At 37.1% G+C, this 21,881-nt stretch overlaps 1 protein-coding gene across 3 annotated transcripts in view; it reads right to left on the reverse strand.

The window, feature by feature from the left end:
* Window positions 1-21,881, reverse strand: part of ABCB11 (ATP binding cassette subfamily B member 11) — a 99,170-nt gene that overhangs the window by 48,963 nt on the left and 28,326 nt on the right. For 2 of the 3 annotated variants that reach the window (XM_056110226.1, XM_056110225.1), the window contains exons 8-14: window positions 20,680-20,851; window positions 16,993-17,117; window positions 14,785-14,959; window positions 8,149-8,262; window positions 5,359-5,469; window positions 5,156-5,263; window positions 305-430 (exon numbers count right to left, since the gene is read on the reverse strand). In XM_056110226.1, the coding sequence (XP_055966201.1) occupies window positions 305-430; window positions 5,156-5,263; window positions 5,359-5,469; window positions 8,149-8,262; window positions 14,785-14,959; window positions 16,993-17,117; window positions 20,680-20,851 (931 nt within the window). The remainder of the gene's footprint in view (window positions 1-304; window positions 431-5,155; window positions 5,264-5,358; window positions 5,470-8,148; window positions 8,263-14,784; window positions 14,960-16,992; window positions 17,118-20,679; window positions 20,852-21,881) is intronic. The other variant, XM_056110227.1, reaches the window with a different exon arrangement.

The raw sequence follows: 21,881 nt of genomic DNA on the forward strand, positions 1-21,881 counted from the left end.
AATTTAGGAAACAAAAACAGTAACAACTTGTTAAAACACAAAGAAAGCAATGAAAGTGTTGGTTCATAGAATAGGCAGCAAAATATCTTTGGGAATGTAGCAGCACATTCAGTTTATCACAAGCAAACTGACTCGTTATTCATCATATCCATGTGAGGAATCAGTTCAGTCAATTCAGTCAAAACTCATAAAATCAACTCTGAGTGTATCAGGATTGTCCCAGCGTATGTGAAGTCTGTTAAAATGATATTTCTCTTCACTCTCCTACTGAGTGTGAACTGAGAGGTTCTGGCTAGACACGCACCATGCCTTTACTGGGGTCATAGAATCGCTGAATGAGCTGCAGTGCTGTGCTTTTCCCGGCTCCACTGGATCCTACCACAGCTGTCATTTCCCCAGATTTAATGACCATACTGAGGTTATTTAAAATCTGCAGAGAAAAAAAGAGAATACTGTTCACATGGCCAGCAATCAGACTACAAGTTGGGAATTGTGAGATACCATTGGTTATGTTCACTAATGTCCCCAAGTGATACCTGTGGACAGTTATTAATAACTAGAAAATTAGTACCTTAGGATGAGGTTTTTGCTCTTAGCACATTACTTGAATATTTAACTATTTACATTACTTTAGTCACATTTTAATTTATTTTTATTTTACATATTTCAGTTTTTACTTTGTTTTTACTTTATTTCTTTGTTTACTTTGAAAATTTATTTACTTTAAGGATCACATAATTTAACTGATGACAGGTGATGATAGGTATGGCCAACAAAGAAAATGATTATAAACCTTGCTAATTTTTGTTTTGTCTTGCTATTCATTTTTCAGTAAGATAATTTTGGTTTATGTCTCATACATGTTTCAGGAGTTCTTTTTTACAATACCTCCACCCAAGTGTAATAACCCTGCACCACTGTCTACTAGATCTCTTCACCCTTTGTGTCCCCTATGTCCTCCTGCTCTGGCAACCTGAGTCCTCTGGTTCAAATACAGTTTGGAATTGGTCTGTTTTATTTTCTTTATTTGTAATTTTATATTCCACATATAAGTGAACTCATCCATTTGACTTTCTTCTTCTGATTAATTTTGCTTGCTTGATGACTGCTAATTCCATCCATTTGTAAATGATAAAATTTCATCTTTTTTGGTTGATTGGCTTTTTTTAAAAAATACATCTGGCCATTCTCAGGGGGTTACTCTTGGTTCTTCACTCAGGAATTACTCATGGGAGGCTTGTGCAATCCTCTGGGGTACCAAGAATTGAACCTAGGTTGACCTGGTGCAAGGCAAATGCTCTACTGTCTTTGGCCCTGATTTCATCTTTTCTTATACTTGAGTAGTATATTGTGTGTGTCTATATATCTTCACTCATGTGTCACTGGGCCCTTCGTTTGTTTTCACAGCCTGGCTATTGTAAATTAATGCTTCAATAAACAGGGAAGTACAAATGTCTGTTGGAATGGGTATTTTTGGATTCTTTAGATTCTTCAGTTACTTTATAGTGAAATTACTGGAAAGTATGGTAAGTCTAGTATTATCATCCTGATAAATTTCCATAAAAAGATTTATTCCAGAGATTGAAACAGTTTACATTTCCACTAACAATGTGTGAGAGTTCCTTTTTTGTTTTTGTACATCATCACCAAGAGTTATTTTTTATCTTTGTGATATAGGCTATCTTACAGACACACGATAATAGCTCATTATTCTGATTTACAATTTCCCTAACAAGAGAAAATGTGCCTTTTTTATAGAACTGTGACAATTTCTATGTCTTTGCATAAGTGTCTACTGAGTTCTTCCACCCATTTCACAAGGGGTAATTTGCTTATTTATTGAGTTTTATGAGTCTTTTATACACCTTGGATATCTTATCAAATGTAGAATATATAACAATTTCTCTCATGCAAGAGACTTTTTTTTAGCATTAGTTTCTTCATTGTGCAGAAGGTCTTTATGTGATCTTACTGCAGAGCCTGGCAAGTTAGCCATGGCGTATTCGATATGCCAAAAACAGTATAACAGGTCTCATTCCCCTGACCCTGAAAGAGTTTCCAATATGTTGGGAAAGACAGTAAGGAGAGGCTACTAAAATCTCAGGGCTGGGACGAATGAAGACATTACTGGTGCTCGCTCAAGTAAGTTGAAGAATAATGGAATGACAGTGATACAGTGATACAGTATGTTCTCACTTACTAAGTTTTGCATTTGCAGTCAAGTCTCCAAAGTCACCACTGGTCAGGATCACTTAGTTGTTATTCTACATCTATTTTGCCTTGCATGTGGCCGATCCAGGTTCGATTCCTTTGTCCCTCTCAGAGAGCTGGGCAAGCTAACAAGAGTATCCCTCCCACAGGGCAGAACCTGGCAAACTCCTTGTGACGTATTCGATATGCCAAACACAGTAACAACAAGTCTCACAATGGAGACGTTACTAGAGCCTGCTTGAGCAAATCGATGATCAATGGTAGGACAGTGCTACAGTGCATGTCTTACAATGAAATTGTTCATCTTATTTATGTTTATTCCCAGTACTAATTCTTTTTGAAACATAGTTTTCTTGATTTATTTTTCTTCTATTTGTTGTTTGCTTACGAAAATACACAATTTTCGTTTATTAACTTTTTAGACTGCCTCTTTGCTATATTGATCTACTCTTTCTAATAATTTTTCAGAGAAGCTTTTAGAATTTGCTATTTAGATTATGTCAAGTGCAAAAAGGATAGGTCCTTTCTTAATCACAGAAATCCCAAGAATGCTCCTGACAGAACTGTGCTCTGACTTTTCCTCCCCTCTTACTTGTCTTCCATCACACCCTCTTGCATCAGCCCTCATTCCCCATTCTTCTGTCTCTTATCAAAGCAATTAACTTCAGTAAAAATGCAATGTTTTTGCATATTTTGTTAAGAGAGACAAATGTCAGAATCTGGCTAGGTTGCCATGTTGTGAAGATCACCCTGCCAACTTTTAAAACGACATTCTAGTATTTAATTTAAAACACTTTTACCCCCATTTTTTTCTTTTTTGACCACACCTGCTGGTGCTCAGAGATTATTCCTGCCTTTTTTCTCAGAGATCACTCCTGGTGGGGCAGGTGAGACCATATAGTATTCCAGGATTTGAACCGAAGTCAGCCTCATACATGACAAGTAACTTGCCTACTGTACTATCTCTCTAGCTCCTAAAACACTTCTGACATACAAGGATGCCTTTCCTTAATAATTCCCAATTATGAAGGGAAGGAAGCTGTTAAATTAAAATACAATACTAATAACTTGTGATGGATTATCAGTCAATTAATCAATAAATTTTAACATGTTTTATACTTGCATTATGTAGGGAAATATTATTTCAGTTACTTTACCTGATAGATGTTTGTATTACATTTGCTAAGCACAAAGCATCATTAAAGGTAGAGACTGAAAGGGAAGAGCAAGAAGGTAATTCATAACCACAGATTAGATGTTTTCACCAATTCAATGATGATTTTTGTACTTAATTTGTAAAGGCTGTTTGGGGTGCTCTGTGTCATAAAATAGGTTTTCTGATTTCACATTAGTGTCAGGCTTGCAAAATATATTTCTACCTTTCTGAACTATATTGTTCTGTAATATCCCCCAGAACACAGAGGAATTGAATATACTTTTTCTGATTATAGCCTGAGTACCATATGGCATCAATGATAAACACATACTTGTGGTATAAATAAAGAACATTTACAGATATAAATATAATGATTTTATTAAACAAAAAAACTATTTTATTAAACAATTAAACTATAAAACCCAGCTCCCGGAAGAGAACAGCACAGAGTCTCCTGCCCCTGTGCCTAACTGTCCTCACCGAGGCCCCACAGAGGGGGCTGGTTGAGTTTCCCTTCCCACCCCGAGCAGAGCCCCGGCAGCCAAAGACCTCTGGAACCAGACACAGCCATGCCTAAGACCACTCTCCACACGTTTGGACGAGCCTCACGCATGAAGGAACCGGCAGAGGAACCCAAGCATATGGGACCTGGGGCTGAGATCTCCAAGCCTGCTCCAATAGGGACTTGGCCTCCTTGACCGAGATCCCCCATCTTCCAGTAGGTAGATGTTACACCCACCAACTGCCCCCAGCACTGTGTTATCCCATTAACGGCCAAGACCCAGACACTATAAAACCTAGCTCCCAGAAACGTGCGGCAGCAAATGTGGCCACACGACCTCTTATTATTTAGTTTTTACTCTTGGAGAACCTGGCAGGCTACTGAGAGTATCCTGCCCACGCGGCAGAGTCTAGCGTATTCGATATGCCAAAACCCAGTAACAATGATGGGTCTCATTCCCCTGACCCTGAAAAAGCCTCAAATATGGCACTTTCTAAAATCTCAGGCCTAGGACGAAGGAGACATTACTGGTGCCTGCCCGAGGAAATCAATGAACAACAGGATGACAGTGATATAGTGATTAAACAAACCACAATTAGAAATAGAAGGTAAAGTAGAAGTACATGTGTTTTAATTTTAACAGTATTTTTTAATAGGCACTATAAAAGCATTTAGTCATTCTTTGGAAAATCTTTACTGAGTACTGAGAGTAGTTTATATTTCACAAGCACTTTTAAATATATTATGAATGTTCTGTATAGAATCAGAATTAAATTTCATTGGATTTAGATTTGTGAGAATAACCAAAATATCAAATATGGTTAGAAATACTCTTACAAAGTAAAAATAAATCTCATTTCAAAGGCAATTCATCCTGTGGGAATAGATCATTTATATTGCTCTTGTTTGCTTAGTAGTATCAGAAAATGACGTTTTCTTCACTATGTGCCCTGAACAAACACCTTCTAGAATACATGTGAGCATGATATCACAAGTTTATGTTTTTCCCAACTGATCCACTGATCCTTACAGTTGGGAAATAAAGCCTATAAAGATGACAGATTTCCTTTGCCATGTCACACTCTACATACACAATGTGCTCCACCTTCTGCTGTTCCTAAGGAGGTGTTTGATAAAGCTGTACTTGATTGTTCTGGTTACCTCAAAACTTATTGAAGCTGTGTTTACAGTGACAGAACATACTATTCATTGCAACAGCACATCACACAGTTGACTTAGCCTGAATGAGCTGCAGAACAGCATTGCCGCCAGAGGGATTTACTCACAATGGATATCACAAAGGAATGAAGTCTGTTGTCTGAGTAATGACAGAGCAGGGCACGATACCTGAGGACACTTCCAGGGAAATTGTGCCTATTCCTTGTTCCTGGAAACTGAGTCATACGTAAATAAAACTACTAATTTGTTACTGGAAGTGACTCATTGAAGAAGAAATGTCATTGTTTCTGGGGAAAACGTTGGCATTTACCTTCACATCAGGTCTGGAAGGATAGTGAAAAGTCACATTATGGAATTCAATTTCACCCTTAATTCGATCCAACTTGTAACCATCTTCTGACATGCAGTCGATGATGGGTTTCTGGAGTGGGATATAAAAGAACACAGCAATCATATGTACTATAAAATGCAATGATAAACTCTTTTGAATTTACTCATTAAATATAATAACCTCCAGATACATTGTAGAGATATTATAAAGATTAGTTGCTTCCCCTTTAAATATATTAATATTAATAATAAGTTCTGTGATTAATGATATAGTAATGAGTTAATATATTGTTACATATTAATGGAATTATGCATCATATTGTACATATTAATGTGTTACTAAACATAACTAATCTATAATTAAAATTAGTACAAAGTTTCTGTTGTTTATTTTGTATTTGATATGTATTACAATCACAACAATTTAACTTAATTGGTACAATTAGTATTGATATTTATTTGACATGTTAATATTATTACTATTTAGAAAACAATATAAGATGACTTATGGCAATTATACATTAATATTAATATTACATATTAGTGAAATACTGCAGAAGACAATGTACAAAGTATTTTATTATGCTTTTTAAGTTTATATAATTAGCATTATAACCTAACTAGATAGGTGATATTCCCATTTTTTCACTTGGGGAACTAGAGAGGGCGTCTCATGAAGGTTCAGTATCTTGTCAAAGTTACACAACTAGTCAAATAAACTGGGTTTCAATATTATTCTATATTTGAGTATATATTGCAGAAAATCATAACAGCTAACTACCTTTAATACTGCAAACTTAACTGTTCCATGACACTCTAGTTATGAGCTCTTCACTAGGGAGAGAAATTTGTCATCATACCACTACTTGAGAGATACAGTATAATCTGTTTTCTTTATCTTGGGTCTCTAGCAAAGATAATAAAATAATTTCTAAATGCTGTAGCACTGTAGCACTATCCTCCCATTGTTCGTTGATTTGCTCGAGCGAGCCCAGTAACGTCTCCATCATGAGACTTGTTGTTACTGTGCTTGGCATATCGAGCATGCCACGGGGAGCTTGCCAGGCTCTGCCATGCGGGTGGGATATTCTCGGTAGCTTGCCGGGCTCTCCAAGAGGGACAGAGGAATTGAACACGGCTCGGTTGGGCTGGCAGCTTGCAAGGCAAACACCCTACCACTGTGCTATCGCTTCTTGGCCTAAATGCTATAATGTTTTATAATAGTTTCAAGAGTCTATTAGACTCATCATCTTATTTTGATACCCCAATAATATTGCATTTGGATAATGGCATTTCTATATGATTTTCTCCATTCTATACCTCAATATATAAAACCTCAAAAAAATGAAAACACACAACAATGATGTACAGTTATACTCATAATGCAACTTCATAGTTTAACAACAAAATGGTTTTAATTTAGGGGGAAATCAAAAGAATCTCTGAGTTTCTAGATTTTGACTGAGCCCAGGATATTTTTCAGAGAGGAAGAATAACATCTCATCATCTTTCCACTTCATTTTTGGATTTTGACTCTTTAAAGTATGACTTTCAAATGTACTTCAACAGATTCGCTAAGAAAATTCTAACCAGACCACAAGGGTCCCTTTTCAAGCTGGTAGAGACTTTGTTACATTTAGAAGACAAATGGATGCTTTGGACTGGGCCTTAATGTCCTCATGATCCAATTCCTTCCTTCTGTTCCCTTCAGCCTCTGTTGCTTGCTCACTCATTTCAGTCACACTAACCTTGAATTCACCAAGTCGCTTTCAGCCTGAAGATTATCTCTTCGTTGAATACCTTCTTGGCTCCACTTCTATATACCACTCTCTCCCCAGGCTCCTTGGCAGTCCTGACCACCTCTGATTCTCAGCTCAACCATCACCTCTTCAGAGATCTGGTCTCCTTTACTCCCAACTTAAGGTCTCCTTCCTCCATCCTAGTAACTATCACTTTGATCTATTTTTATTTCCTTTATTATACTTAGCTGGAGCGATAGCACAGCGGGTAGGGCGTTCGCCTTACAAGCGGCCAACATGGCCGACCCGAGTTCGATTCCTCCGCCCCTCTCGGAGAGCCCGGCAAGCTACCGAGAGTATTCGATATGCCAGACACAGTAACAACAAAGTCTCCAATGGAGACGTTACTGGGCCCGCTTGAGCAAATCGACGATCAACGGGAGGGCCTTTACTTTACTTTACTTTTTATTATACTTAGCAGTTTCTGATATTACCTTTGAAAAAGATTTTTAATTACTAGGATTATTTTTGAATTTTTTGTTTGTTTTGTTTGGGGGGGGGAAGGGATACAGCTAGCAGTGCTCAGGGGCTATTCCCATTTTAGAGCTCAGGGTTCACTCCATCTGTGTTGGGAGATGATGTGGTGCTGAGTAACAACCATGCCTCTTGTATGCGAAGCATGTGTACAAGCCCTTTGAGGCTCTCTCTATAGCCCTGTACTAACTTCAATGTTGACTGCTACTCAGGTATAAGTGAGAGCAGAGGCCTTATTTGTCCTGTTTTCCCCTTGCACTCCCAATTATTTCATCTCATCAGATTCACGATAGCATTAATTATTGCTGAACTAAGGAATCATAATAGCACTTATTAAATATTGCTAAAATAAGGGCTGTGAAAGCACTTACTAAGTATATCTGAATTAAAAGTATTCTTCTGGTTCTTCATATTTTTAACATTGAGGGTAAGTTTCTCATGGCTATATTCTTCCCCATCCCTGCTCTTATTTGTCTTGACTGTTCACTTGTACATACCCGGTCTATTGTCTCAAAAATGCTGGTGGCTGCTGCACGCCCAGTTGCAAAAGCTTCCAAACAAGAAGATGCATTGCCAAGATTTAAAGCTCCTACTATAACACTGAGGAAAATCTGGGGAAAAAAAGAGAGATTAACATCATTTCTATATGCTTTCATAATTATCCTTTGACCTTTCTGTGTGAAATAAGAGATGTCTCAGAAACAGTTTTTGATGGGAGTTTGAAAGCAAAAAATTCTAGAAACAGTTGGCAGTTTTTGTTCTGTGAAGCATTTTTCTATTGTGATTTAAAAGACTATAGTATTTTGAACTAAGAATCACTTTACTACAAAAATAAAATTTTTGTTTTGTTTTTTGGACACCCAGCAGTGTCTAGGGCTTACTCCCAGTCCTATGCTCAAAGATCTCTCCTGCCAGGGGTTAGGGATCGTATGAGGTATTGTAGATTGAACCAGAGTCGGCTGTGTGCAAGGCAAGCACCCTGCCCACTGTACTATTTTTTCAGTTCAGCATGTTTTTAAATGAGTAAGAGTATAAGCCAGGACATATATAAGCACAAGTGGTCTAGAACTGTTATATGATCATGTGATTTGCTGTGTAAATGATCTTATAAAGGTTTTCCTAGAGGATCACTGAAACAACAAAGACATCATGGTTAGTTTGACTATCCTAAAATTTGTTCATGCTATCACTTAATCACTTAATCACTTAACTTCCCGTTAGTTGTCGATTTGCTCGAGCGGGCGCCAGTAACGTCTCCATTTGTCCCTGTCGCGTGCTAGTGTAGCCCAATGGCATCTGGGAACATGAAGAGCCTCAAACCGATCGTTCATGATCTTGATGAAGAAGTCTGACCATCTGGTAGGTGGGCGGCCACGCGGTCTTTTGACATCCCGTGGAATCCAGTCGGTAACAGCTCTAGTCCAGCGATCGTCTTTAAATCTCATTACGTGACCAGCCCATCTGATTTTTGACACCTTGGCAAATGAGACAGTGTCCCTGATTCTTGATCGTCGATGGAGGTCGGAACTCCGGATTCTTTCTCTCATTTGAGTGAAACGTGATATTCCAAGCATAGCTCTTTCAATTCCTCTTTGGGAGACCTGAAGAGCGTTCTCATCCTGTTTGTGTAGGGCCCAGGTCTCTGAGGCATATGTTAATGCAGGAAGAACAGTGGAATCAAAGAGATGTGCCCGGAGCCGGAGGTTCTTCGTCCTCTTAGCTATTTCTTCGACGTTCTTGAAGGCGTACCAAGCCGCTCTCTTCCTCCTGCGCAGCTCGGGTGCCAGGTCATTTGTCATGTTGACTTCTCGACCTAGGTACACATAGCTGTTGCATTCGGAGATGGTCGTTCCGTTGAGAGCGAATGGGGCATCAGGAACGAGGCTGTTTCTCATAAACATTGTCTTCGTAAGATTCAGCTGTTAGTCCTACCTTTCCACACTCACAGTCAAAGTCGGCCAGCATTTGTGCCGCTTGGCTGATGTTTGGTGTTATTAAAACAATGTCATCAGCAAAACGGAGGTGGTGTAGTTGCCAACCATCTATCTTCACTCCCATTCCTTCCCATTCCAGTCGTCGCATGATGTTCTCGAGGGTGGCACTGAAGAGTTTCGGTGAAATGGTATCACCCTGCCGCACCCCTCTCTTGACATCAACGATCACTTCTTTGTAGAATGGTGAGATCCTGGTAGTGAATCCGCAATACAGCTCACAGAGGATCTTGATGTATTGGGCTTGAATGCCCTGATTGATATAGTTCATGCTATATTGGCCTGTTATAACTCTAACTGTTATATCACTACTACTAGTATTCTAGTTATTAGATAACTATCAACACCACTACTAAACTGCTAAAAAAAGCAATAACCATAAGAAATATTTCTAAATGCATTGCCTATATTACCTCCTTAAATGCTTTCAGAGAAGAGGAAAGAGATATATGGAGTTTACTTAACTTATCCTTTTTGTGTTGCCTTTCGTTAAGTGGGAGAACAATATCTAATACCTGGATCTTGACTAACAACTTTGTCTAGGTCCAGACTCATCTTTTGCAGGATGTATGCAGAGGAAGTAGCTAGGTTCCCTAAGAGAAGGCTCCCTAAGCAGGACAAGATATCCTTATTCAATAGGACTCATTTTCCTAATCAGTTTATTTCATAAAGAAGAAGAAAAGAAGCAGCAATCTCTTTCATTGGTCTCTAGAAGAAGCACATGACTCCTGTTTTGCAACCAGTGAATTAGCCGTAGTCATATGATTTACTTGATGATTTACTTGGAGGATATACTTCATTCACTTCCATCTACTAGAGACTAAATTTATTTGCAAAGATTGACTCCTGCACATATGTAGTCTTTTTCCTGTAATAAAATTATCCTAGTCTGTACTTGTTTCCATGGGCCAAATTCTTCTTACTGGTAATAATATAAAAGAGCAAAATACCTCAGACTATACTTCCCTGATCCCTTTCTTCCTTGTAGCTAGATTTGCAATTTCTCATAACTTCCTCATCACCTCCTTCTCTCTTCAGTCACCTCCCCATTCCATACAGCAGTTCCGTGCAGGTCAGGCTCCTCTTTTCTGATCTCTAGATTCCCAATTCTATGCTTAGGTACAAATATTTTTCTTTTTTTCTTTTTCTTTTTGGGTCAGACCTGGCAATGCACAGGGGTTACTCCTGGCTCATGCACTCAGGAATTACTCCTGTCAGTGCTTCGGGGACCATATGGGATGCTGGGAATTGAACCCAAGTCAGCTGCATGCAAGGCAAATACCCTACCCACTGTGCTACTGTTCCAGCCCCCAAATATTTTTCTTATTTGTTAGTTCCTTTTCCTTAATTATGACCAGCCATAGTTCCTCCCTCAAGCAATTTATTCAATCTTTTAAACCCCAATTTCCCTGTCAATAATACACGGATGATGACAGTAAACACCTAACCAGATTGTTATGAAGATTAAATGAGAATATTTACAAAGGTGTCATTCAGTCTCATTCATGTAAATAATAGCAATGGTGATTAAAAAAAAAAAAAGCAGTGAGGTCCCACACTCAGGAAAGAGTCACTGTCACTGTCCTCCCGTTGTTCATTGATTTGCTCGAACCATCGTGAGACTTGTTGTTACTGTGTTTGGCACGTTGAATACATCACGGATAGCTTGCCAGGCTTTGCCGTGGGGGTGAGATACTCTGAGTAGCTTGCCAGGTTCTCTGAGAGGGGCGGAGGAATTGAACCCGGCTTGGCCGGGCCGGCTGCGTGCAAGGCAGACACCCTACGACTGTGCTATTGCTCCAGTCCAGGAAACGCTAAGGTGAACAAAATAAACAGTATCTGTGGCTTAACTTATATGAATAATGCTTGTACCAATGGTCTTCCTACCTGGCAGAGCCTTCCAAATGCCCCAGATCACGAGTCAACAACATTTTTTGTAAAGGGCCTGATAGTGAATAATTATGGGCTCTAAACCAGCTACTCAACTCTGTTATGAATTGCAAATAGCAGCCATGGACAACATATAAATCACTGGGACTATTTTCCAATTAATTTTTTTATACAGATACAGACAAAAGGCTAAGGGCTGGAGCGATAGCACAGAGGGTAGGGTGCTTGCCCTGCACACAGCCAACATGGCTGACTGGAGTTCAATTCCTCCTCCCCTCTCAGAGAGCCCAGCAAGCTATCAAGAGTTTCTCACCCGCAAAGTCTGGCAAGCTCCCCGTGATGTATTCATTATGCCAAACACAGTAACAAGTCTCACAATGTTACTGGGACCGCTCAAGCAAATCGATGAACAACAGGAGGACAGTGACAGTGACCGACAAACGGCTAGATTCTACTTATGATTCATAGTTTTCTGACCTAGCTGACTCTGTAATGATCTAAATAGAAGTTTGAGCTCAATAACTTGCTGACTTTGGCTTTGCAAGCTTTTTATCTCTTGTGATGGTCATTCTAGGAGTTCTTAGGGAGAAAAGGAGTGAGACAAGACAGAGACTCATGCTTATACTGTTGCAATCACACATTCAGTAGTTCTCATTTCTCACCCCAAATAATCACCTATTTAACCTGATGGGCCAAATACCCCATTATTCCACATGGGGAAGAGAAGGAGGAGAACAGAGACCTCTTGGGAATAATTAGTCTGAGGGTATGCCATGCTGGAGCAAAAATCTTTAGCACAAAGAAGACATATTCAGAGGCATGATAACAGTAGTAAACAGGTCACAGAGCCCTAAATTCAAATCCCATTTTAGGTCAGTTGGCAGATATTTCTCAATATTCTGGCACCCATCTTATTATGTGCTAGTATACAGAATTACATTTTTCCATATATTATACATTATCTGATATGTTACAATTACAGAATAATGTTATGAGGATTACATATGGTAATTATATTCTATACCTCACTCAATGCTAGACTCCTTTCATACTCCAAATAACATTACTTTTTATTGTTACAGTTAATTTATTTTATAATTTGAGTCCTAAAATTTATGAGGAACACAAAACAAAAGCCTTCTACAATTTTCAGTTCCTTCTAGTCTTTTTTTTACAAACAGACTGTAGTGTATTTGTGTTTATTTACTAGTGATGTTGACTAGTCATCTACATGAACTACTTGCCAAAGATACCCAATTATAATAGTCAATAATAACTTTTGCATCACAAAATGTGTTAGATAAACTTTATCATTAATCAGTTTAGTGGATTAGAAACACTCAATTATGCCATGCATACTTAGCCCAAGTAGTTGCTACTTAGAAGTTTGGCCAAAATCATGCATATATGCAATAGATAGAGAGACCAAGAATTGGCTGCACTCTTATAAAATATTTCTCATATCATCTCCTCAATTAATTACAACAGAAGCAGAAATAAGCTTACAAGAATATGTCAAAAAGTAAAAGATGAGGTTAGGAGTAAAAGATTAGTAATTGCTGATTAAACTGTTACAGACTCATAGAATACCACCACGCATATAATAAATATTCAAATATCAATTGAGAGAATGGATTATGTACAGAAGGCATAGAGAGTAACTGACAATCCATCTGGCAGGAAAGCTGAAGCTGAAAACCAACTAAGTACACAAGGAGGCCATGTGGCTAAAGTAGCTCTATTGCCTGTTGGTCTACAATAGCAAACCAAAATTTAAACTTAAAGCACCTTCTGGTAAAGAAGTCAAAGCTAGGGCCAGAGTGATAGTACATGGGTTAAGGCATTTGCATGCATGCAACTAACTCCATTTAAATTCCTGGTATGACATACAGTTCCCTAAACACTGGCAGGAGTGACCCTAAGCACAAAGCTGGGAGTAGACCGCTAAGCACTGCTAGATATGGTCCAAAAAGAAAGAAAAGGAAAAAACAAACAAACAAAAAAAGAAGTCAAAATCTAATCTCAACAAATCACAACCAATTATACAACCCCTTTAGTTATAGCCAAACTCTCCTTGCTTTGCTTCTGCCTTTATAAAAGTCTTCACCTTTCTCTTGGGGATCAAAGAAATAGTTCAGAGTTAAAGGCACAAAACTTGCCTATGGATGATTTTGTATTTTGAGTGGGATCCACAGGTCTCCTAAGCACTAATTGAAAGCACCCCCTCAAAGTCTTTCTCCTTGTTCCTAACGGTGTATTGCCTTTCACCAGTTTAGTTTTGTGTTGCATGGATGAAATGATGCTTGCTCAAATAAACTCTCAAGATATTTTAATGTGACTCAGTTCATCTTTTAAGAGGATAGGAAACTGGAAGTTACTAAATATCATTACCAAGGGTTTGTGAAATTCGGTTTTCTGGGTCGTGTACTGTTTGGTTTTCAATTTACCAAATTTTTTCCCCTCCAAAGTGTTATTTGTGCATGCTTTTTTATGTGCTTTGTGTTTTCCTTTGGGGCAGAAGACTAAAGAAAGAATATTTTTTTCTCAGTGCATGCCCTTCTGCAAAGGAAGTTGAAGAAGCAACTGACTAAAGTCAATAGCTCTTATTCTTGGTATAATAATGTTGAAAGTTCTTAAGAATTATTATATCAATAAAAATAAGGGAAATTTATAGTCATCTTTAAGATCTTCAATATATTCACTAGAATTGAAATATGCAGGGTTTTTTGTATTTTTTAAATTTAAAAAAATTTACTTCAATGAATCATCGTGAGATATAGTTACAGACTTATGTTTCAGTCATACAATGTTCAAGTACCCATCCCTCCACCAGTGCCCATTCTCTACCACCAATATTCCCAGTATCCCTCCTGCCACTGCCGCCCCTTCTCACCCCTTGCCTCTGTGGCAGACACATTCTCCCTTACTCTCAAATGTGCAGTTATATCCAAGAGGTTAAGAAAATGGTTCAGGGGTTACAGAGACAGTACATTTTCATGGAATACCTTGTCTTGGAAACAGTTATAAAATTGTTATTTTACATCCATGAAATATTCAGTTCTGAAATCATTAAATCAAAGGGTTCACCAGTTCATCTCTTTATTATAAAAGTATTCATTGTTATTATGGATGAGCAACATAAAATAATTGACCTTTTTCTTCCTCATACATTCAAGAAGTGAACAATGTCTTAATTGTGGATGTCTCTGAGATTCCAGGAGGAAAAGTTATATCTGTTCGAGATTAAAGTACCTGAACAAGAGTTCCTGCTGAATATTCTCCATCTTCCAGGACAAGTTTGGAGCCATACCAGAAGGCCAGTGCATAACAGAAGAAGATGAGGCACCACATGAATCCAGTAAAGAATCCCATGACTATCCCTTTCCTTATTCCCCAACGCTGGGCAAAAACCAAGTTACTCTCATACCTACAAAAATAAAACATTGAGTATCGCAACAGATGTCTAGAGGTAAAAGGGTTATAGCAGTCCACAGTGAAGTTATTTTGCTAAATGATTACAAAATCACCCAAAACACAGAGCAGCCTTAGGGAAAGAAAATGGTGACAACATTTGCATAGCTAAAGTTCATTTCAACCTGGCAGTGGAATGTGTTCAAGAATAATTCCAACAAAATTCTTCACTGATTAATTTTTGGATGACTTACAGTGTGGCAAGCTTTTTCCCAAAAGAAAATAATTTTCCTTTCTTCTTTTTTTGTCTTTTAAGAATTCTTAATACAAATATTTGGACACAAAAGAACTAATATTATTTGTGATAAATCTGAAAGTCATTTGACATTCTTTCTATGAGAAAATGGCTTAATAATTTCCCCCAGATTAGGAAGTAGTTTTTTGCATGTATTTATGTTCATTTATCTGCTCTGTGACCAAGAATTCTATATTGTAACATGATTATCAGGTTCACAGTCATGAGACAGGGAACACCATGTGGAAACAATCCAAGTACAAAACTTTCAAAATTCTATGATCTTGCCAATAACAGCATGCATTGTCTTACAGCTCAGGCTATAATTATCTTTCTATACCTCAAAATTAAATTAGAAAGAAACTATTATTAGAAACATATAGGACACAAACAAAAGGTCTATTCTATGTTTGATGGCATTTTAAAAGCATTTACACTACTTCATTATAAAGAACTTAAAATGAAATCATTAATAGTAGAAGAAATAATTTCACTTTCATTAGCACACACAAAAAAAATAAAAATGAATCACTGAAAATTACAAATTCTATTGAATTTTTGGTTTGGTAAAAGTTGGTAACAATTGAGAATGACATTAGTATATTTGAGCTAAAACAGTTCAAATAAGACTTTAAGGTTTTGCCTGTTTTTCAAAACCAATACCTAACATCTGGTAAGCACTCATTAAAGATAAGTGGAAAAATAGACAAAGTAAAACTTTTAATAGCAGAATATTCTTGCCATTTAATTTTCATTTTTATCAAGAATTAAGCTCCTAGAATGTGACCTGAAATATATTAATGCTGAATTTTGATTAAGTGGATGTCTTTATAGACTTCATAAAATCATATTGCACAGTAGATAATAAAACACATTTAATGAAAAAGTATTCAATAAAAATATTGGAATGTTCAATTCCCAGCTATTATGAGTCCTGCCAGGAATGTTTACACACATATATATATGGGCTGGAGCGATAGCACAGTGGATAAGAGCATTTTCCTTGCACGCGGCAAACCCGGGTTAGATTCCTCCATCCCTCTCAGAGAGCCTGGCAAGCTACCAAGAGTATACTGCCCACATGGCAGAGCCTGGCAAACTCCTCATGGCATATTTGATATGCCAAAAACAGTAAGAAGTCTCACAATGGAGACTTTACTGTTGCCCACTCGAGCAAATCAATGAACAATGGGAGGACAGTGGACAGTGCATAGATATACATATATATATATTTTTTTTCTTTTGGGGGAGGACTTGGGCCATACTCAGTGTTGCTCAGGGCTTATTCCTGGCTCAGCACTCATGGATCACTCCTGATGGGGCTCTGGGGGACATATGAGGTGACATAGATTGTCCGCAGGTCAGCTGTGTGAAAGGCAAATGCCTTACCCATTGTACTATCATGCCAGCCCCTATTAGAGGTATTTTACATGTATACAAACTTGAAATATTTGAAATAAATATTTAACCTAACACTACTTTAAAAAATATCCTAAAATAACTAAAAACAAATTGGAAATAACTTTTTTAAATGAGGACAAACTCTAACATCTTGATAAAGATAACTAAAGACTTAGAGTTCTCTAAGCAACTTGACCAATATAACTTATTCTACTTAGCTGCCTGTTGAACAAAAGCTTCATCAGGGTACCATAGACCTAGGAGAATCTAACACTTTTCATGAAATGGGGAGATTTGAATACTATGCCAAACAGTTTATTTCAAGAAAGTAGCTGACATTTCAGTTAACCAACCTTTCAACCTCTTTATTCTCACCACCGAAAGCAGCCACAGTTCTAATAGCTGAAATGACTTCATCAGCCACTGATCCTGCTTTAGCATATGCCTTCAATTCATGATCAGTGAACTTGGACACGCTCTAAAATCCAAAATAAGAAAAGAAAAATGAAAATCAGGTAACTACATATATCACCTTGTCATTCAGTTATTCACTTAGCAGAGGAAATAGGTGGCTTACATTTCATCTTTAAGATCCTCACTGGGAAGGTGCTTGCTGAGGAAGGAACTTGGTCTGTTTCACCCATACTAAGCCTCATCTATGGTGTTTGATTGTTAATATATCAAAATGATTTTATTTTTTAAAAGCTTCAAAAACCCTCTCACCAACTATGGTGCAAAATAAGTGTTCTTGGGGCTGTAGACATAGTACAGCAGGTAGGGCCCTTGCCTTACATACAGCTGACCTGGGTTCAGTTCCCAGCATTCAATTATTGTCCCATGAGTTCTGTCAGGAGTGATTCCTGAGTCAGGAGTAAGCCCTGAGCACAGCAGGGCATGGCACTCCTCAAAAGAAAACAAGTTTTCTCCGAGACCACAATGTTTTGGTGATTATACAAATGGAGTTTTTGAGTCAAACCATGTCTCATTTTATTGCTCTTGGCCAAAGTCCATTGCATGCTCTAGACAAATACCAGAGGCAAATTATGAGGCCTGACAAAACATCATCTGGAACTATTAAACGTGAGCATCTTTGAGCTTGTAAAGACATGCAGGGGTAATTCTATATGAGAACTTAAAATCAATATTATACCATTTTGATTCATCTGCTTATGACTAATAAGAGACTCAACAAAAATAGTCTTGCTCTTTTAAAAAAATGAAAATAAAAAGGCATTTCACTTAATAGTAATCAAATATTTCTTTTTCTAAAACTGAACTTGTGTTGAGCAATGGTAGAATTTACCATCAAAGAAATCCATGGCACAAATTAAGAAACAAAAAGGGAAAAAATATTATGAAAGTTCAGTTTACCCAAAAATCTAGAAAATATGCAGCATCCAAGTCCATAAAATTAATCTTCAGGGAAAAAGTCAGTGTTGTTGGGAACTATTCCTGGCTCTGTGTTCAAGATCCTGTATGGCTCCAGAGAACAAACCGGTGTTTTCTACATGCAAAATGCAGGCTCTTTCCTTTAAGCTTTCTAGCCCAACAGCTTCAGAACTTTCTCCTTTTTTTGTTCTTTTTATTTTTTTGGTCCTACCCAGCAATGCTTTGGGAATACTCCTGGATCTGCACTCAGGAATTACTCCTGACAGTGCTTGGGGAACCATATGGGATGCTGGGGATCAAGCCCAGGTCTGTGGCATGCAAGGCAAATACCCTACTTACTATTGCTCTGGCCCCAGCAGCAAAACTTTCATCAAACAAAATATTAAACGGAATTCTAATATATAAAATAGGTAATAGTAATCACTTATTATAAAACATTTTACAAAGTCATGTTTTATGAAAATTTGTGACTGCAAGGCAACAATAAGAAAAAATGGGTTATTTTCTTCAGTGTTTTGGATGACAATTTTGACCAATTTATTTCTAAAATATATATTGGCAGCATAATAATAGGAAAATGAGGTAGTTGTAAATGTGTCAAGTTTTTACTGCAATGGCACATGACATTATGCAGGAATACTTCCACTTGACTCATACAGGAGAATAAAGGATGCACATTGAAAACAAGATAACAATTGCCTATGTTTCTCATGAATGTCAGACATGGATAAACTTCAAGAGTTTCTAATCTATCCTACATTACCTCTCAAGGTTTTTGGTTTTTTTGGTCCTGCTTCTGAAGAATCAAGTAAAGTTGCTTTCCCCCACCAACACCGAGTTATTTTGTTATTCTTTTTTATTTAAGCACTTCTGAATGTAGACCAAAAAAATAAAAAAATAAAAACTTCAATAGAGTTTCAGCCATTCAGTGTTTCAACTCCAAACCTCACGTAGCTCCCAATGACTTATAATACCCTCCCACCCCACCCAGTTTCCCTAGCAAACTCTACTTATCATAATGTTGACTCTTTTGGCTTTGATATACATACTTACTTCCCCTTATATGCACTTGCACAAACCTGAATCGAGTAAGAAGCTAGCGCTAAGCTACACATTCCAAGTCAGTGACATCCTTATAAGCTGAAGTATGGGCGCAAAAACTATGAGAGAATCTGTGCTCTGAGTCTGTAAAGAACCAAGACATTGTTGGTTTCTAGCATGCTAAAATGTGACATGAATTCAAATATGAATGTGAGCTTATCATGAGCTTTAAGGAAAAGAACATTTTCATTTGGAGTAAGAACTAAGATCAAATTATTGCAGATTTTCTATAAAATCATTGTAAAACTGAGGTTTCTTGGAAATGCCAACTGGAAAGAATTTGATAGGAAAGACTTTTATAAAGCTAACAGACATGGTTGAATGAAAAAAAAAAATAAGAGCTAAAATCTCCTTAGCAAAGAATTCTGTGCCAGACACCATGCTAAGCACATACAATGGATTATGCTTTGTATCACCATAATAACCTCAAGGATTTTTTAGCCTTATTTTAATGACAAAGAAACTGAAGTTTTGACAGATTCAATATATTTCTTGAACCAGGTGATAGAGACAGGTGGTGACCTAATTAAGTGAAGTGAGCTCTTTATTCTTGTCACTTATTATTACCTGGGCAATGTTTGAGTAATATAGCTAGTGAATTATAGGAAGTATTTTAGTATTTTGTTAGAAAAGTACTATCATGGATTTTGGTGCCTGTGGCTTAACAATCTGTGAGAATGTGTGCAGCTTTTCACTTGAGTTCATTCTGAATTACAGCCAATTATTAGTATCTAATCCTATGTACAATTATATGATATGACTTCTCTGAAGAAAAGAAATCATAATTTGTCAATTTTGGGGAGTGTTTTTTAATTATAGTGACTGTAAATTCTTACTCTTATACCTTGTTTAGGCCTAAATATCTGGGATCATGACTGTGACCATGACATTTCTCAGAAGGGGTCAGATAATCTCTTTCTTAACAGATCAGATGGAAAGAAGAACATAGTTGTGATTTCAGAAATATTTTTTGTACTTGATACTCACCTAGGTTTGTTTGTTAGGCCTTTTTAAGGAAAGAATTAGAACTTGAGATACCATGGGAATCAATAAGCATCTTAAGAATCAGTGAAGATTTGGACTCAGATAACCATGAATTTGAACACCATTCTGTCACTCATTACCTGTGCAGTCCCAGACACACCGCTTTACTTCTCTAAGTCTCTATTTTGAATATTTAAATGACACTAATAACACTTCAAATATTAAAATATAAATAATTAACATTATTAAAATACTTTGTTTTAAAATGATAAAAAAGCAATAATTACTATAAAGATTAGAGATACATATATAAAGCTATTAATGGTCCCTGACTAAATAGTGGATGCTTAATAGATGTAGTTGTTCTTGCTATTAATGCAAAAATATGTGTGCTATCGAAACATCTTTTATTCCAAACTTGTCAAAGGTTTATTTGCTGCTGATAAATAATCAAGCTCATAAAAGTGGTAATAATGATATCACTAGGAAAAGGGAATCAATTACATCTTTAGCTGTTTCTCAGAGCAAATGTTTTCCCACAGAGAAAAGTGAGGAGATATTCTTACCAGACCAATGATGGCTGCCCCAATCCCAATGAGAGGGCTGACAGAGATAATGACCAAGGTTAGTTTCCAGCCCTGGTAAAATCCCAGCAAAAAGCCACAGATGCTCGTTGTCATGCGCTGAATGAACATGGCCATTTGGTCAGCAATGGCATCATTAACTTTGTTAATATCACTGGAAACAAGAGAGACTTTGATCACTAAGACCGAATTTGGTCAAATATCTTGCTGAGAGGTGTTTTATCCTTCGAATACTCCCATTTCTGTACCTGTTGCCCTTGGACATAACAGCCTTTCTCATCTTGTAATTTTGCTTCACCTTGGGAGATCATGAAGCCTCTTCTCTCCTAACCAAAGAAGTTTATCCTTATACCTGTTTTCTTAATTCATGTTTGTACAACTGTAGTAACGACTACGTATCTCTTTTTTTTTCTCATAGCCAATAATCTTGTTTTTCTTTCCTTCTTTATACAAGCAAAATCCTTTTTAAGATTCTACTAATATGTAACCTAATTCATGAAATCTTATATAACCTCCCCAAAGAAGAAGTAATGCCTTCCCCCCTGTATTTCCATAGCAATGTAACTAGTTTGTCTGTGAGTCTGTAAGTGATTATTGTAATTGGTTTATAGGCAGTATATTGTATACCACTATTCTAGTTTTTAAGAGCAAAGTTTTTCTAAAGCCAGACTTTGAATTTAAACAAAAGCTCTTCTTGGTCATCTTAACCTTTCTATGCCATAGTTTCTTCATCTTAAAATGGGAATTGTAACAGAACCTATTTCAATGGGTGCTTACGAGAATTAATTAATACACATATATTAAGAATGTAGAACAGTGCCAAGCACATAGTAAGAATCTTATGTATTTATTTGCATCTTTATACCTTTTATTTTAAGCTCTGAGTTCCTTGAGATCAGAAATTCTGAGGTTTATCTTTATGCAGGGCAGAGGATCAGTGCACCAGAACATAGATTGAATATGATCACATTAAATTCCTATTTCTAACTCATACAATTGTACTCCAGCAAAGTTAAGTCTTTGTTCAAGACTACAGGAAGTAAGGGAAGAATGAGCACTAGGAACTAGTAGTTGTAATATGGATTTTGCCTTTATTTTCCTTTATCTTTCAGGTGACCTCAAAGTTCAATTTAATGGGATCCAACTAAATTCTAATTACTCAGGGCTCATAATTACTAGGGGAC

This window comes from Sorex fumeus, unplaced genomic scaffold (genome assembly GCF_029834395.1).
Source record: "Sorex fumeus unplaced genomic scaffold, SorFum_2.1 ptg000009l, whole genome shotgun sequence".
Lineage (NCBI taxonomy): Eukaryota > Metazoa > Chordata > Mammalia > Eulipotyphla > Soricidae > Sorex > Sorex fumeus.